This window comes from Puma concolor, chromosome A1, assembly GCF_028749965.1.
Source record: "Puma concolor isolate L17-30 chromosome A1, mPumCon1.1.hap2, whole genome shotgun sequence".
Lineage (NCBI taxonomy): Eukaryota > Metazoa > Chordata > Mammalia > Carnivora > Felidae > Puma > Puma concolor.
The window spans coordinates 87,630,243-87,648,254 of NC_141667.1; the positions used below are offsets into that span (position 1 = coordinate 87,630,243).

The window sequence follows — 18,012 nt, forward strand, 5'->3', positions numbered from 1 at the left end:
CCGAAGGAGAGGAGATATGGGCGGAGCTGGAACTCGGACCCCGCCCCCGCGGCCCTGGCGGCGTCTCTGCGCCTGCGCGCCAGGCGCAGGCCAGTGGTTAAGAAGCCTCTGGGTCTGGGCTCGCCTTCGCGTCCCCGCCCTCCTCCTTCCCCGCCCCTTTCCACCTCCGGCCTCCTCCTACTCCCCCTCTTCTGCCCACCTCCGCCCACTTGACGCGATGACGCACGGCAGGTTTGCGGACGTGGCGGCGGCGCACGGCCCGGAAGGCAGAGACGTTGGTGGCGGTGGCGGCAGAGGGCAGGGGCAGCCAAAAGCGCAGGGTTGGTCATGAATTTGCCCGGGACAGGAGCCGCGGCGGCGGACCTGGCAGCGGGCTCCTCGTTGCGTCCCCGCTGCTAGCCGAACAGGTAAAGATGGCGGTCGGCGGGATTGGGCCCTGCTACACTCTCGCTGGAGATGGCGGAGAGCCCTCGGCCGCAGGTGTAGCCGGGGCCGCCGGTTGGGACTCGGATCCTGGCCTGCATGTAGGAGACCCCAAGGCAGAGGAGATCTTCGCCACCAACCCCACCGAAGCCCCTCTTTACACTCTCGGGGAAACAGGGTCAGAGGAAGGACTCCTACCTGTTTGGTTCTCAGAGCCACGCATTTAAAACCTAAACACTACATTTACCCCACGACAATATATGCTGGCAACATCTCGTCCACACCGTCCAAGTGTGACGGTGTGGCGTAAAAACCTGAGATTTAATCATCATGTAAACAGGGAAAGAAAAAATCTAGGTGTGTGGAATAGAGAGGAAGAGAAGTTTTTAAAACCTGAATTGCCCCTGGCGGATACAGTCCCTGTGTTACTATTATCCCAGTGCTGAACTACCTTGTGCCCTATGGCCCTATCTGCTTAAAGAAAGTCAAAGCAAAACACCCAACAACAGTTACTATAAAGTATGAAGGTGTTTGGGAAACAATTTACAATTACAGAGTGAGCTGGTTAAATGCTTTAATAACGTATCCATTGGTAATTACTTTTTGCCATGGTTTGTAATCTAGGTGGCATGCAAGGTTTTTTTTCCCCTACCCTGAGAATTAAGACAGGTGAAGAAAATTGAGCCAGATGAGATGAATACTATGTACTTTCTGCTCTCTGTATAGTCGGCTTAGATAATTATCTGCTTGGGCCTGTGACTAGCTTTCCACTTCCATTGGAGTCACAACCAGTTCTTGATTATTCAAAAACAGTATCCACTTTGTGGTAGTCTGCTGCCTGCATTTCATTACACAAGAGAAGAGATAGATGAAGTTCTAGTCGTATTATTTAGTATTTAGCAATAGACTCTGGAGAAAGTTTGATGTCAGTGTGTAAAATGGCTTTGCACATTGCTCACTGAATTTCAACTGTTCTAAGCCAGTTTGGGATTCTAACAACAAATTATTAGGGAGGAAGAATCTATAGGGAAGTATGGCCACATTTAAATTAGTGTATATTAAGTGGTTCTTAACTTTTAAGTCTACTTAACATGTAACTATTAGTTATCTAGGTTGGTCTAATAAAAACCCTTGAGTTCTTAAAGCATTGCATTGTTGTACAGCAGAGTCAGAGAGTTGTTTTTTGTTTGTTTTTTTCTCTTTGTCACTTCATATTTGTCTGTAGTATTCACAACTGAACTAAGTCCTTTAAGATACCATTTGGGCTTGGCTTCCATGACATAATATTTTTATGGTTTCTTCTTCTGAATAATCCTTTTCCATATTCTTTGCAGGCTGATTTTCCTTCCCTCACATACTACTACACGTAGCAAGCAGTTCTTCAAGGCTCAGCCTTGGCTCCTCTTTTCTTATTCTGTACTTTTTCTAGGTAGTCTCCTTTATACCCATACGGCTTCGGTTTCTACCTATGCACATGAGTCATTAAATTATATTTCTAGCCCAGACCTTTCTGAATTTGACTATGTAGCCTGCTGAGCTACTTCACATTCTTTTGGGCTGTCTTAAAGGAATTTATAATCATGTCTAGCCTCCCACTTTTCTTCCAGTGTTCTGTATTCTAGAGAATGGCATCACCATTTCCTCAATGATGCAAATCTGAAATCTTGGCATAATTCTTAACTTCTTTTGTCTCTTGATACCTGAGTCACAGTATTAAGTCCTAAGTATTTTATCTCTAAAATGCCTTTTACTCCTTGTCTACTTCTTTCCATCTTTCACAACAATAACTGAAAGCAATCTACTATACTTTCTTTCTTATGTGAACATGTAATATGAAGCAAGAACTGAACCTGTGGAATTAGTTTTTTATTTTTGTTTTGTCTTTAATGAGAATAGGCCAGCTTGTTGAAGATCAGTTGAGAGTGCATATACAAGTAAACAAAAAGTACTCATTGATACACGCTTATTGATGTATGCTTTTAATTTAGGCCAGTGCTCATTCTTAAGGGTATCTTTTCTGAAGTAGAAATGAATGTAGTGGCCTAAACTATATTCAGACTTTATCGACCATAAATTGAGTTGGATGAGGACTTTGATAAATGTTGGTGAAAAACTTTCAAAAAATAAGAATCCTTGGTCTAGGGCAAAATTATGACCTATATAGAAAGCACATGCTATATATACTAAACATAAATACTGAAGTCCACTTGATCCAAGGAGGTACATAGGTAGTACAAAAGATATATGAGCTTAAAATGCTGAACAAGCCAGAATATTTGGATTTATTAAAGTGTTTTGTTTGTACATATAAAACCTGTACTTTGATTTATCAGAATTATAAATTGCACATATATGATCAGAAGTTTCCTTAATTTTATTCACATACTCAGAATAAGGGGAACTTAATTTTTTGACCTTAAAAAAATAACTGTTTACTTCCGTGAAAGTGTTTATCACCTCCACTTTTGGTGATACATAGTTTATAAGAATGGATTACCTCTTCCTCCTCTCTCATTTGTTTCTGCTGCCAGATATGTTCTTTGCACTTTAACATCTCTAAAACTCAAACCTAAATTTTTAAATAACTAAAATCATTCTTAAAAATATATGTATAATGTGTCCTGAATGTAAGATTCATGTAACTCAGTCATATGGAGCAGCTACATTCCAGAGTTTTCTCTTTCTTTCCCCCTCAGATTTTGACATGGCAGGGAGACATCAGAATCGTAGTTTTCCTCTTCCAGGAGTTCATTCAAGTGGTCAAGTACATGCATTTGGAAATTGTACAGACACTGACATGTTGGAGGAGGATGCCGAAGTGTATGAGCTTCGATCCAGAGGAAAAGAGAAAATCCGAAGAAGTACATCAAGAGACAGACTTGATGACATTATAGTATTAACAAAAGATATACAGGAAGGAGATACTTTAAATGCAATAGCCCTTCAGTACTGTTGTACGGTAAGTTTGAATTTGATTTTGCATAATGCTGTCCAAAATAAATTATTTGTTCATTAGCACAAATTGAAGTAAGTTCTGTGCTTTTATCTTGTCTTTTCCTTTCTTTCCGTAGAAAACTGTATTATGTTGGTAGATGTTAACTTTTTAAATTTTTAAGTGAATACTTGGATTTCCGTTTATTTCTAAATCCATGAGTCTAGTTTCAGTATTAAAAGACACCCAAATGTGTTATCTTGTCTCCTTACTCAGGTTTTAAGAGAATATAGAAATATATAAGGAAAAATTTTTTCTGCCTCATCTTCCTGAAATAACACACTTTGGGGTGTTTCTTTCCATACCTTTTTTTGTGCTTATAAAAATAATATGTGTAATATATAAATATAAATATGTATTATCTAAAATATTTGGGGTGTTGGTGATTTTTTGTTTTTCTGTTAAAAAAAAACAAAAAAAAGATAAATAAAAAAAATTTTAAAAACCAAAAAACAATTTTCTTAATGTTTATGTATTTTTGAGAATGAGAGAGACAGAGTGCAAACTGGGGAGGGGCAGAGAGAGGGAGACAAAGAATCCGAAGCTGGCTCCATGTTCTCAAGCTGTCAGCACAGAGCCTGACATGAGGCTTGAACCCACGAACTGTGAGATCATGACCCAAGCTGAAGTTGCCTGCTTAACCGACTGAGCCACCCAGGTGCCCCAATTTTTGTTTTTAAAAATAGGTTTGGGGCACTTGCATGGCTCAGTCAGTTGAGTATCCAGCTTCGGCTCGGGTCATGATCTCACAGTTCGTGAGTCCCAGCCCCATATTGGCTCACTGCTGTCAGGGCAGAACCCTCTTTGGATCCTCTATCGCCCTTTTTCTCTGCCCCTCCCCCGTTCATGTGCACATGCACACGTGTGCGCTCTCTCTCTCCCCCACCCTTCTCTGTCTCTCAAAAAAAATACATATATAAAAACATTAAAAAAATTGGTGTATACTGTGCCTATTACTCTGCAAGTTGCTTTTGTCTTTTTTATTTCTTCCTTTTTTTTTTTTTTTTTGTAATGTTTATTCATTTACTTTGAGAGAGAGAACATGAGCAGGAGAGGGACAGAGAGAGATTGAGAGGGAATCCCAGTCAGAAAGCTGAAAGCTTTCTGTGTGGAGCCCGACAAGGGGTTCAGTCTCATGAAGCATGAGATCATGACCTGAGCCAAAATCAAGGTCAGACACTTAACTTACTGAGCCACCCAGGCACCCCTCATTTCTTAATATATCATAGACATGCCTCACTGTCTTACACATCTAACTCATTTTATATAGTTACGTAGTATTGCATAGTATGGATATTCCATGATATTAAACTATTCTATCATGTACTCAAGATTTTCTTCATGTTTTGAATTGTGTGGTGAATATCATCAGCACTGTATCTTTAAATGGTGGTACACAGGGCACCTGGGTGGCTAAGTCGGTTAAGTGTCCAGCTTCTGCTCAGGTCATGATCTCAAGGTTTGTGGGGTCGGGCTCTGTGCTGACAGTGCAGAGCCTGGAGCCTGCTTCAGATTCTGTGTCCCTTTTTCTCTGTGTCACTTGTGCTCTATCTCAAAAATAAACATTAAAGAAAATTTTTTTTAATTAAAAATAAATGGTGCTACCTTTATTTCTGTGGAGTAGGTTCCCCAAAGTAGGATTGATAAAAAGGGAGCTATATTTTTATTTTAATAATACTAAACTCTTTATATCCATTTTATATATGTGTCATTATGTCCATCTTGCATCCTTAGTGCGGAATCTGTTTTCATGTAAACACGTTGATACGGAAACTGTTTTTTGAACTTTATGTTGTCATACTCCTAGTAGAATTTTGAAATGTATTTACTGTGTACCTCCTTGCACATTTTAAAGTGAGTTTAAATACTTCCTAATGACTTAAAGGATATAATTTCAAAAATGTTGTCACTATTGATAGTTAAAAATAAGACTGTTAGAATACTCTTTATATGCTCTCTCTCTCTCGCTCGCTCTCTCTCTCCCTCTCCTTTTAAATGTTTATTTTTGAGATAGAGTATGAGCTGGGGAGGGGCAGAGAGAGAGGGGGACAGAGTATCCCTAGCAGGCTCTGTCCTGACAGCAGTGAGCCCAATGTGGGGCTCGAACTCACAAACTGTGAGATCATGACCTGAGCTCAAGTTGGACCCTCAACTGACTGAGCCACCCAGGTGCCCCAGTGTATAAGCATGAAACTTTTTTTTTTAAATTTTTTTTTTTTCAACATTTATTTATTTTTGGGACAGAGAGAGACAGAGCATGAATGGGGGAGGGGCAGAGAGAGAGAGAGACACAGAATCGGAAACAGGCTCCAGGCTCTGAGCCATCAGCCCAGAGCCTGACGCGGGGCTCGAACTCACGGACCGCGAGATCGTGACCTGGCTGAAGTCGGACGCTTAACCGACTGCGCCACCCAGGCGCCCCTAAGCATGAAACTTTTACTAGCATAAAAGTTTTATCATTCCTTTTTCTCCTTGATTAAAATTTTCATCCTCCCTCCACAGTCTTCCATAATGTATATTTTTGTACTTGAGAGCCTTTTATTGGTTACCTGTCATAGTTCTCTATAATAATATCATACATATATATAAACTTGTTTATACAAATACATACAAATTTATTTTACTTATTTTTTTTTAAAAATTTTTTTTTTTTTTTCAACATTTATTTATTTTTGGGACAGAGAGAGACAGAGCATGAACGGGGGAGGGGCAGAGAGAGAGGGAGACACAGAATCGGAAACAGGCTCCAGGCTCTGAGCCATCAGCCCAGAGCCCGACGCGGGGCTCGAACTCACGGACCGTGAGATCGTGACCTGGCTGAAGTTGGACGCTTAACCGACTGCGCCACCCAGGCGCCCCTATTTTACTTATTTTTAAATGTTTATTTTGAGAGGGAGTGAGAGCGTGAGTGGGGAGGGGCAGAGAGAAAGGGAGAGAAAAATCTCAAGCTGACAGGTTGGAGCCCATCATGGGGCTTGATCTCACGAATCATGAGATCATGACCTGAGCTGAAATCAGGAGTCAGATTTTTAACCCACGGAGCCATACAGGCACCCCCAAATATATACAAATATGAACTGAATTTTTAAAAATTACCTGTGACCCTAAGGTTCTATGTATTTTTTTTTAAAATAATTACTGCAATTCATAGTTGTTCAAAACAGACACATTAAGAATTTTTATTTAAAAACTTAATAAAGTATTTTAGTGAAACACATTTCTTGATGAGATAAGAGCTGGATTTTGGGCGGGGGGTTTGTAACTTGTTCATGGAGGCAGTACCATTTATTATTATATCATAGTGTATCTGGTTTAATTTTTAACGTAAACATGTGAATTCATGTTTTGTAGAGAAATAATTTACAAAATGTGCTTTAGAAGGTTGATGATGGATAGTAACTAAGATTACCTAAGGGATACAGGAGTGCTGATGCATAGGGGCACTTGCACCCCAATATTTATAGCAGCACTTTCAACAATAGCCAAATATCTCCTATGGAAAGAGCCTAAACGTCCGTCAATTGATGAATGGATAAAGAAGTTGTGGTTTATATATACGATGGAATACTACTTGGCAATGAGAAAGAATGAAATATGGCCTTTTGTAGCAAAGTGGATAGAACTGGAGAGTGTTATGCTAAGTGAAATAAGTCATACAGAGAACAGATACCATATGGTTTCACTCTTAGGTGGATCCTGAGGAACTTAACAGAAGACCATGGGGGAGGGGAAGGGGAAAAAAAAGTTACAGAGAGGGAAGGAGGCAACCCATAAGAGACTCTTAAAAACTGAGAATAAACTGAGGGTTGATGGGGGGTCGGAGGGAGGGGAAAGTGGGTGATGGGCATTGAGGAGGGCACCTGTTGGGATGAGCACTGGGTGTTGTGTTGAAACCAATTTGAAAATAAATTTCATATTAAAAAAATAAATAAATAAAATTAGGGGCCAGGCTGAAATTACCAAGGTGGAGATTCAAAAGTGTGGTCCACTAGCTTTATTAGAGAAAGACATGGATTTTTTTTTAACGAACCTAATAAATTGAAGAGAAGTTTGAAATGCCATCTATATGAATGATTAAAAATAGATTATATTTCCATTGAGGTGAAAAGGAAAAAAATATGACTAGAGTGTATGAGGAGAAAGGTATAGGACAGTGATATGGAGAAGATTTTAAGGAGAAAATAAGGTGAACAACAGAGGAAGTTTAATAGATGTTTCAAAAATGAGGGGCGTAGACTGATTGGGATGAAGCACTTTGAGAGAACTGAGGAAAAGTTTGATCTATATAGTAAGAACACTGCTATAAGGTTTAACAAGAGTACTACAAAATGGTAGGGAACCTGCTGGTGAGTTGGAGGGGACCCAGTAAGGAGGTTGTTGGAATAATTCAAGTGAAGATGATCAGGGCTTGGACTAAAATATGTGTATTAATGATAGAGAAGAGGTTTACAGAGATTATTTGGGGGTATTCAGCTGATTCCTTATTTAAAATGAAGAATGATGAAAGGGCAGTTAGGATAACATTAGAGGAAAGAAGGTCTTGTCTACAATAAGGAAGATTGATACAACAGTGTTAGGGAGTTAAGCAATGCTCCCTTTTACCAGGAGCTGAACCAGCAAAAAAAGGAAGAACCTTACAAAAGGATTTATCACTTTAAAAATAGGGTACTTATGGGGTGCTTGGGTGGCTTGGTTAAGAGTCTGACTTCAGCTCAGGTTATGATCTCGCAGTCAGTGAGTTTGAGCCCCATGTTGGGCTCTGTGCTCACAGCTCAGAGACTGGAGCCTGCTTCGGATTCTGTATCTCCCTCTCTCTGACCCTTCCCCACTTGCACTTTGTCTTTCTCAAAAATGAATAAAGAGGGGCGCCTGGGTGGCTCAGTCGGTTAAGCGGCCGACTTCGGCTCAGGTCATGATCTCGCGGTCCGTGAGTTCGAGCCCCGCGTCAGGCTCTGTGCTGACAGCTCAGAGCCTGGAGCCTGTTTCAGATTCTGTGTCTCCCTCTCTCTGACCCTCCCCCATTCATACTCTGTCTCTCTCTGTCTCAAAAATAAAATAAAGTTAAAAAAAAATTTAAAAAAAAATTAAAAAAATGAATAAACATTAAAAAAAATTTTTTTAAATTCACTTCACATAGTTTATAAAAAAGTAAATAAAAATAGGGTACTTAGTGCTGTATTCCTCTTGTAAGTACTCAATTTTAGAAATTATTAAAAATATGCCAGTCATAAAACTGACAAGAGCATAAAAATTGTAAGGTTGGAATCCTAAATGCAACCAAAGAAGTTAGTATAATGGAGAATATAGGGATAATTAGAGTGAGAACCTAGGTAGACACTAAGACTTGGAAGCCTGGTTTAGAAAGAGTATGGAGTAGTTACTAGTCAGAATAGACAATACCAAACAAATATTTAAAGAGAATGGGGTCAGATTTTGGAGTTTGTCAGTGAGTCTTCATTTGCCTTAAACAGTCTTGAGGTCATAAACTTTCAAAGCATCCTTTATTGTCTCATCTAATTACTCCTCAGTCTTCCTCTCCATCCTCTTCCCACATATACACTTCCAGGGAGTTGATTTTTCCAACAGGAACTCTCATTCTTCAGTGAACTTGATCAGAAATCTGTAGTTGATCAGTCACCACCCCCTCCTAAAAACCGTCTTTGTTTGACCTCCTTGATTCTTCAGCTTTCTGATTTTCCTACTAGTAATATTTAATAACAGCTAACATTTGCATAATGTACTATATATTGCTATTTGAATGTTCATGTTTTAATTTATTAATCTTTGCAAAACCCTATGTGGCAGGTACTGTTACTACTGTCATTTTACATATGTGGAAATTTCATTGCAGAGAGGTTAAACAACTTGCCCCAAATCATAGAGCTAGAAAGTATCATAGCCATCCGTCAAACCCAGATAGTCAAACCCACCATTGTATATTGCTTTCTTGGCCACTCTTTGCTTTTAAAAATTTTATTTTTAACTAATCTTTGTACCCAATGTGGGGCTCGAACTCACAACCCCAGGATCAAGAGTCACACACTCTTTTGACTGAGCCAGCCAGCCACCCCTTGGCCATTCTTTCTTAATCTCCTTTGTAGATTTCTCTTATTCAACCTAACCCTCAAATGTTGGCATTCCTCAGTCATCTTTCATTTATCACCTTTTTCTCCTAGTCTTTTTTAGTGAATCTGTGTACACTTGTGACTTCATTTACCATTTTTTGCTGATAATCCACAAGTCAATATTTCTAGATGAGATCATTCTTTCAAATTTCAGACATATAAACTCCCTGTTGGATAACTTCCACCTAGATATTTCAGTCACCTCAAAGTCAACACGTATATAATCTGTGTTTATTTTCTTTTCTCCCTCCAAAGTGTTCTATATCTCAGTAAATGACATTATTATCCATTGAGTTGACCAAGCCAGAAAAGCTTTATCCTGGACACACTTTACCTCTCTGACATCAATCGAGTGATAAATGACTAGGGCTTAGGTTAAAGCATTGATGGAAATCATGAATGGGACTAATCACTCAAAGATTATGGGAGGCCTAGCATAATAACGGGTAATCTGAGGAATACTCCCATGCTCTCCCTCCTTACAATGGCAGGTAGATAGGATATACAGACAGGTTGAGGACTGTATAATACATAGGGAAAGCTTATAAAAAATGACTCATCTTGGGGGTGGTTGAATACTGCATGAACACAGAAGTTAGGGAAAATGTCATTAGAAGACAAATAAGGGAAATATGTTATCTAAGGTGCATGTTTTTTGATACATTTTAACATCTTTTAAAGTGGAATGGTGGCACCCTCAATATTTTTTTTTCCTTAGTGATAAATAATGGCACATCTTAGAGTTGATGGCATCTTAGTTTTGGTAAAATATGGTAGTTTTAGTTGGATAAGTTGATATTTGCCTATATTCTAATTGCAAGAATGAAAGAACATAAATAACTGTAATTCTTCCTTCTCAATGTTTACAAACAGCAGAAGTGTGATATTTGTGCATGATGTACAAAGAGAAATATCAAAGGATTCCAGGATCTACTTAAATACCTAACATTTGTGTTAGTACATGAGTGACAGTAAAAAGTAATTAGTGATTTCCTAAGACTGGTAGATCAAGAGTGGTATAGAACTGTTATCCACAAATAAAATCTCTCTGGGTGTGATAACTTAATACTACTAATAATTAAACTCTACCTTTTTTTTTTCCTTCCAAAAGTAATGGGATGAATGAATACTGTTACCTCTGTTTTGATTGGAAATTCAGTTGAATGTTGCTTTTTTTTTTTTTTTTTTTTTTTTTTTTTACAGGTAGCAGATATCAAGAGGGTTAATAATCTCATCAGCGATCAAGACTTTTTTGCCCTTAGGTCTATCAAAATTCCAGTTAAAAAGTTTAGTTCATTGACTGAAACACTTTATCCTCCAAAAGGAAGACAGGCTTCACGTCCGTCATCTGTCCAGTATGTTCCAGAACAACAGGAAATTTTGCCACCTAATGATTCTCTTTCTTCCAGTGAGTCAGCTGGTAGCTTTTTAAAAGAAGTAGACCGAGATATAGAACAAATAGTAAAATGTACAGACACCAAAAGAGAGAACCTTAATGAGGTGGTATCTGCTTTAACAGCACAACAAATACGTTTTGAACCTGATAACAAAAACATTCAACGTAAGGATCCTTATTATGGAGCAGACTGGGGAATAGGGTGGTGGACAGCCGTAGTGATAATGTTGATAGTAGGTATAATAACGCCAGTATTTTATTTGCTGTATTATGAAATTTTAGCTAAAGTGGATGTTAGTCATCATTCAACAGTGGATTCCTCCTCACATTTGCATTCAGGAGTCACACCCCCATCACAACAGAGAGAAATGGAAAATGGAATTGGTCCAACTAAGGGAATACCCTTTGGCCAACATGATCATAAACTATATAGTCAAGATTCTCAGTCACCTGCTGCTCAACACAAAACATAGCAGTGAGCTCATACTTACAGTGTTAATGATCACGTGAATCTGGAGTGTGATGAATCAAACCACTTCAAAGGCAGAAGTTAAGGAGATTGAAGATGCTTTTGTTTTTCACCCTTTTTTGGAGCCATTTACAAATAGATTGAGTGTGAACTTCCTACAGTTGGTCATTGATATTGAGAGTTGTAAATCCATATACCTTGTATCAATGCTTAAAGCAGAAATGAATTTAAATATGGGTCTAGGAAGTTCTTAACTTGGAAAATGTATCATTTTTTACATTCAAGACTGGTTATGTTTTATTTTTCAAGTAATTATTTTTTGGCTTAAGGTTGTTAATATTAAATATATTAGGCAAAATAACTTTTATAAGCCCCTAAAATAATGTGTATGGTTGGGAAGTTGCCATTTGGTCCCTGGAACACTGGATTAGGTCAAGACCTAAAAGTGATCTTTGTCTCTTAAAGCTTGGTGCCTCTGCTTCTGTTTTTTAAGTGACTATATTTGCCTCTGTTATTTGAAAGCACTTTTGTAATTCTTTAATGAAAAGTGTTATACAGATTAGCATTATTTAGGAATTAAATCCTCACATACTGTGATAAGTTGTTGCTGTGTTACTTGTAGTAACATGCCTTAATTACATTTAATGCCTTATAATACTACTTATGTAAGCTAATTTAATTTTTAGAATTAAAATTAAGTATTATTTCAGATGGTCCAATAGGATTCATAACATAGGCTGTATAAATTCATCTCCACCTTCACTATCAAGCACAACTTCATGGGGTTAAAACAAATTTTCATTGTCTGCCTCTGAGATCTGTTGTAGAAATTGGTTCATGAATCAAAAGCAAAGATGAGAGAGACCTTTTGCATGAAAGTAACAGACAAATTATTGATTGACCCATTAACCTGTATTTTTCAAAGAGAAAATGTTCAACTTAAACCGTTTTTTCCTCTGAACTATAGCATCAAATTGGGCAGCAGAGGCTAAAGGTGTGTAGATCAGTTGAAAGGGCTTGATAGTGCTACTTCTTAAGATTTGCTGTGGATCAGATACAGTCTGGCTAAGTAAACATCATTTGTATACTAATTTCCATCATTTAATTTCTTAAAGTGTGTGTTTTAAAAATGTAACCAAAATGATTAATTAGAAGTAAGATTTGGTGGAGTCTGGATTGCCTGTTTTGTGTATAATAAAGTATGTACCTGTAGGTATATAATACCACTTCATTTTCTGGGCATTATTTACTAATTTTTAATGTTTCAGCTTTAGACCAGTGATTTTATATTTCAAACTCCAATATTGGTAATAAGTGGGGTGAAAAAGTACATATGGTACATGAAGTTCTATGTACTTTCAGGAGCAAAGTATCATAAAAAGACAGGACAAAGAAGTCAAACATTAAAGCTCTTGCATATATTAAAGGACCTTAGACAGTTAACGAAAAATGTTAATATTGGAAGTTGTAGCAAAATCATTTTTTGAGTAACTTTTTAGTTTGAAATTTTAAAATTATTTTAATGTGCCTTAGCATCTTGAAAATATGTATGATCTTTCGACTTTATGCTGTGTTAACTTGGTTGGTTTACATTGTATTTATTACGCCTGCTGAAAAATCAAGTTTTAGGAAAGAAAAATGGATTATTTTAGAGTGGAATGAAGAACTTTGTTTACATCGAATTGATGAAATTAGTCAAGTGATTCCTTTTTGCTAGTGGTACTTTGAAATTGTGGTAGGTCTGATTTCAAAATAAGTTACGTAAGGTAGTAAAGTGTACTGTGTACTTGATTAAAAACCATTTCAGTCTTGTAGAATGGCCTCTTGAAGGAAATAGAACATATCCTTATGACACAATCAGGCAGTTTCCTTTTTCTATATATTTGAATTATATCTAATTCTATATATATCTTATATATAGACTTTTAGATTCTAATCTTTAAGGGTCATTTTAAATGAAAAAAAATTTCCTAAGCATTTAACAGGTCTAGAATAATTTTAGCTTTTAAAAAGTACTAGTATACATCAAAATTTGTGGCAAACACAGATTAGTTTATAAAACTTAATAAGAGTTATTGTTTGATATTGTGGATTTTGTGTTGAAACTCTTTGAATTTACTTGGATGCTTTACATTAGAAGGTATATATGTAATATATATATATGCTAGCAACCGCAAATGAGTTTGGTTCACTTAAAAAAAATGGAGTTGTAAGTGAAGAAAAATCTGCTATTTTTAGAGCAGATTATTATTTTTTTTTAAGTCTGGGTACAAATAGTTAGGGTTGTTTTGAACTATTGGATGCCATTTAAAGTTTTTGCTGTCCTACTCCTAGAAAATTATGGGATTCATGTCTTCAAAAGATAGATTAAAATGGATTATACAGTCGGCTGGCCACATTAGAATTATAAGACTGTAATGCTAAATGAACTTTTCCAAAGGACTTACCGTTTAAAGCTTTTTTTTTTTCTGGACTCTACTTGCTTGTTCAGTGGCTTGAAGAATTCTTTAAATGAACCACTACTTAATTATTTCTTAATTTTTAAGGTATCTTAAGGTATCTTTAAGGTTCTTTTTAAGGTATCTATTTCTAAAATTACCTACTTGGGTATATGAAGGATGTTTCAGAAATGCTATGAAGAAAGGATCCAGTCAAAGAATTACAGGGTAAAGGTGGAGTTTTTAGAAGTCTATTTAAATGGTGCATTATGATGGGTATCATTCTTATTTTGAATTACAACACCGTTACTCAGGAAATCAGTATTTTTCTTCCAAGTATATGCATATTGCACTGTTAGATCATAGAAATATCTGAATGCTTTATTTAATTCTTTTTATGTATGCAAATACTATAAATCTTTTGTATAATGTATTGGATACAAATGCAAAATGGAATTGTAGAACATTGTTAGCATGTACATCTGTAAAACTGGTTTTTAAAATTTTCTGCCCCGTATTTTTTGTATTTTAAGATATGCAAAATGTAATAAAGTTTCTATTTTATTATTCAATGTAAAATGGAAGCTGGTGAATTTAATTGAATAAAAGCAAACGTTTTCTCCTCTTCTTTCAAACTATTTAAAATAGAGATACTATGTAAGGTGGATAGAATTGCCAGAGGTTTAGTAATTCATATTTCCTCCTTGTTAGAATGAAATAAAATCCACTGGATTATTTATAAGACATAAATGAAAACAAATTTCAGATGAGTGTTCTTTGGATGCTCTTCGATATCAGAGAAGATGACCTTAAAAGGCATGATCCATGACTTCTTAGCAAGTTGTGGGTCAGACATTTAACAAATTATGTGTAAATTTTATCATAAAACCACCTTTCCATTTCAAGGGTATTTTATTTTTAAAAGTTACCAGTAGCAAAAAGAATTGAAAAAGTTGGTTTGAAGCTTTTATTCATTTAGTGGAAGAATTTGTGATGTAATCCTTACTTTTCCTTAAAATTGTACTTAAAGTTACGTTTTAATAAAAAGTTCTTACTAACTCCAGAGCCTTTAACCATATTAAGGCAAAGCCATTGACACTGTACGTTATGGTGGGGATGGAAAGTTTAACAAGATCCTCCAGATTTCTTAGCATTCTGTGTATCCAGTGTAGGTCTGTGATACTACTGATCACACTAATATTACACTGCCAAATCTTAATTTATCATGACTTTAATCACCTTGAGTTTTCTTTTTTGTTGGTGTTTATTCAAGAATATTTGATAGTGTCATTCTTGCTCAATAAATATTTTACTAGGTAAAATCTGTATTTTCTCTATCAAATATATTTAAGTAGGCTCAAAATAAAACATGTTCATATAAAACAAAAGGACACAATTTTGTTTTGTAAGAATTTAATGTGTAAACAAAAAATAAGCATTGTAGCAAAAAGGTATGCCTGTTAATATAGCAAATTTAAAGACACTTCAAGTACTTTTTTTATATATAGGAGGCTATCTTTGCATTAAAGTTTACCTTCTTATAGAATACCTAACTTCACAGTCCCTGAGAATTTAAGCCAGAAAAACAAGACTCATGCTGGTAAAGCAGCCTGCAAATACTACCTATCTGTTCTCACGGTTGGTCAACCTTAAACTTCTACAAAGATCTTCCAAGGGGGGAAGACAATGCACTTAAGGCAGATGGCTGGAGCCTCCTGGAGCTAATCCTTACCTAAAAGGGCTGTCTTACCATCTGCTGGACTAAAATTGTGGAGGCAAATTGAAAGCTAGGAAAAATACTTCAGTGCATTTGCTCAATTCACAAAGTTATCTGCAGATTTATAATAAAGCAGTAAATAGAACCATTGAGATCAGATTTCTATAAATTAAGTGGTATTTGGCTAAGGTACTAAGGAAGTGAGAGAATGAAACAATATTTTTTAAATTTTTATTTTTTGAGAGAGCGCATGTGTGCAAGCACACACAAGTGGGTCAGGAGCAAAGGGAGAGGGAGGGAGAGAATCCCACACTCAGTGCAGAGCCCAGCGTGGGGCTCCATCTCACGACTGTAAGATCATGACTTGAGCTGAAATCAAGAGTCAATGCTGAAATGAATAAGCCACCCAGGTGCCCCTAAAACATCAATGTTTTAATTAATAATCCTAAGTGACTATTTGCTCATTACAACTGGAAACTTTATGACCTTCTAAGTCCAGTAGATTGTTGTTTTAATGTGGACTTTTTTATTCCTGTTTTCCATTTAGAATGTTTACAATTTCCCAGAAGCTTATTTCAATAATTCACATATGATCAACACAGCACTGAACTATGGTCTTCACACGCATCTTGAATTAACTGAGGAGGTATTAAAATTGAAAGTGATCTTTTTCCTGAGAAAGTCACATTACAAAATGGCACAATATACATTTTCTCCAATCTTCCCCTCCAGAATACACGATGGGAAAATCAGATTATAATATATTTTTTGAGGAAAATATGTTTGATTTTTAAAACTTTTAAATCACTTACCAAGCTACAATTTTTTAGAGGGTGATGGCCAAATTAAAATTAAGTGATCATTTCTATAAGGTATGAATGAATACATACAGCAAATTTTGGTTGGTGTTTAAGCAATTTTTGTAGGAAATAGTTTACAGGTGGAGAAACTAAGGCACAGAAAACCAAGCTCATTTTCAAGACTGAGTCTAATGGTAAAGGCAGAAATAGAATTTGGCTGTGATTCTCAAGGTTACAGGGTAATAGGTAATACCTTCCCTAAAGAGAAAATTTATTCCTTTTGGTAGGTAACAATCATCTAAAAATACATAATATGAATTCCCTTGAAAATCTTTGGCATTTGTGTGTCTTTGGAGGCTGAGGGTTTTTAGGTATTTTCCCTGCCAAAATAGAAAAAAAGCAGGGGAGCTAGTTTTTAATAAACAAAAAAGATGGATCTTGATTTTAAAATGACCTGAGTTTTATTCTGCACTGTGATATAAATCACTTGGGTAACTAGGAGTCCTATGAAATTTAACAGCAGCCACTACACCTCAAAAATCTGCCATTTTCCCCAGCGTGTATGTTTTTGATCACAAAACTTCCAATCTCATAAATTACACCGTTGTGAACTCAGGTAGGTTTATGTAGTCGTAGCACAGAACATACCATGTAAAAGTAAAAGATAAAATTATTTTCAAGTTTCTTTGTTTTTAAAGTGCTCCTTGTGCAGTATTAATCAATGTTCAGATTACAGAAATCCACTATGATGACCAGTACTAGTTTTACAACAGATCAAGTTAAACAAGAATAATTTGTTCAAGTATGAATACATAGATTAAAAGATGCAAAAACTCTAGGCACATTCAAATCTGAATAATACAAAAAAAAAAATCCACTTGAACACATAAGAGGCATGACAGGGTGTTGAGAAGGAATGTCAGAGCATCAGAGACTAACTGGTAAGGTACCTAGTATGTAAACTCAATGTGGTTCCGAGTATTTTGACAGCAAATATTTGTCTAACAAAACAGGAACAAAAATACAATACTCATTCCTTATCAGAAATAGAAAACAAGTCTGTCCAAATATTTAGAAGCTATATCATAAAGATATTTTTGGAGACATTCCATAGCTAATAGGTTGCTTCATCCATGTTGTCATCACTGTCTGCACCAAAATCATCTCCATCTTCAAAGTATGAATTAATGTAGTCATTTTCCTAAGTGAAGTGAGAAATTTCTCAGTTAACATTAAAATGAATTAGTAACATTATTAAAAAACAATTTAGGCTGTCCCTTTAATCTTAATTTATGAATATCAAATATGGGGAATAAGAAAATATATCCCGCTTTAAGAAAGTCTCTGCTATTTCATCTCCTTAAATATTTTTCACTCCCATCTACCTGTGCTGCTTTCCACAAGACCATCACCTCCTACTATTCTCAGGCACCAACTAGTTAAGAGAAAATGAAGGAATGTCCGTTACTCCTTAGTAGAATGATACATCGAATTCATTATACCTCAGTAAGATGATACAGGGTTTAGTTAGCCAAACCAGCAATTAGTTACTCCAAACAAATGTACAATCAAGAAACAAAGCCAATTTACATTAACATTCAAGTACACCAGAACTGAGGTTTTCAGTCCTGATGTGTAATTGAGCGGAAGTA

General features: G+C 36.4%; 2 protein-coding genes across 6 annotated transcripts in view; one reads left to right on the plus strand and one right to left on the minus strand.

The window, feature by feature from the left end:
• Nucleotides 1–88: 88 nt before the first annotated feature.
• LYSMD3 (LysM domain containing 3) lies at nt 89–14,422 on the plus strand. Its single transcript, XM_025924901.2, has 3 exons — nt 89–407; nt 3,120–3,382; nt 10,744–14,422. The coding sequence occupies exons 2-3, from the start codon at nt 3,128–3,130 to the stop codon at nt 11,407–11,409; spliced, it is 921 nt and encodes a 306-aa protein (XP_025780686.1). The 5' UTR covers nt 89–407; nt 3,120–3,127; the 3' UTR covers nt 11,410–14,422.
• An 817-nt stretch (nt 14,423–15,239) lies between these two features.
• The window catches only part of POLR3G (RNA polymerase III subunit G), a 106,506-nt gene continuing 103,733 nt past the window's right edge, over nt 15,240–18,012 (minus strand). For all 5 annotated transcript variants that reach the window (XM_086696892.1, XM_086696911.1, XM_086696919.1 and 2 more), the window contains exon 8: nt 15,240–17,561. In XM_086696892.1, coding sequence (XP_086553018.1) covers nt 17,475–17,561 — 87 coding nt within the window. In that variant the 3' untranslated portion in view covers nt 15,240–17,474. The remainder of the gene's footprint in view (nt 17,562–18,012) is intronic.

Excerpts from the sequence above, each read along its gene's own strand:
- LYSMD3 (XM_025924901.2), top strand. The coding sequence starts at position 3,128 with ATGGCAGGGAGACATCAGAATCGTAGTTTTCCTCTTCCAGGAGTTCAT. Across the intron at positions 3,383-10,743 it reads CCCTTCAGTACTGTTGTACG|GTAGCAGATATCAAGAGGGT; the intron begins GTAAGTTTGAAT and ends TTTTTTTTACAG.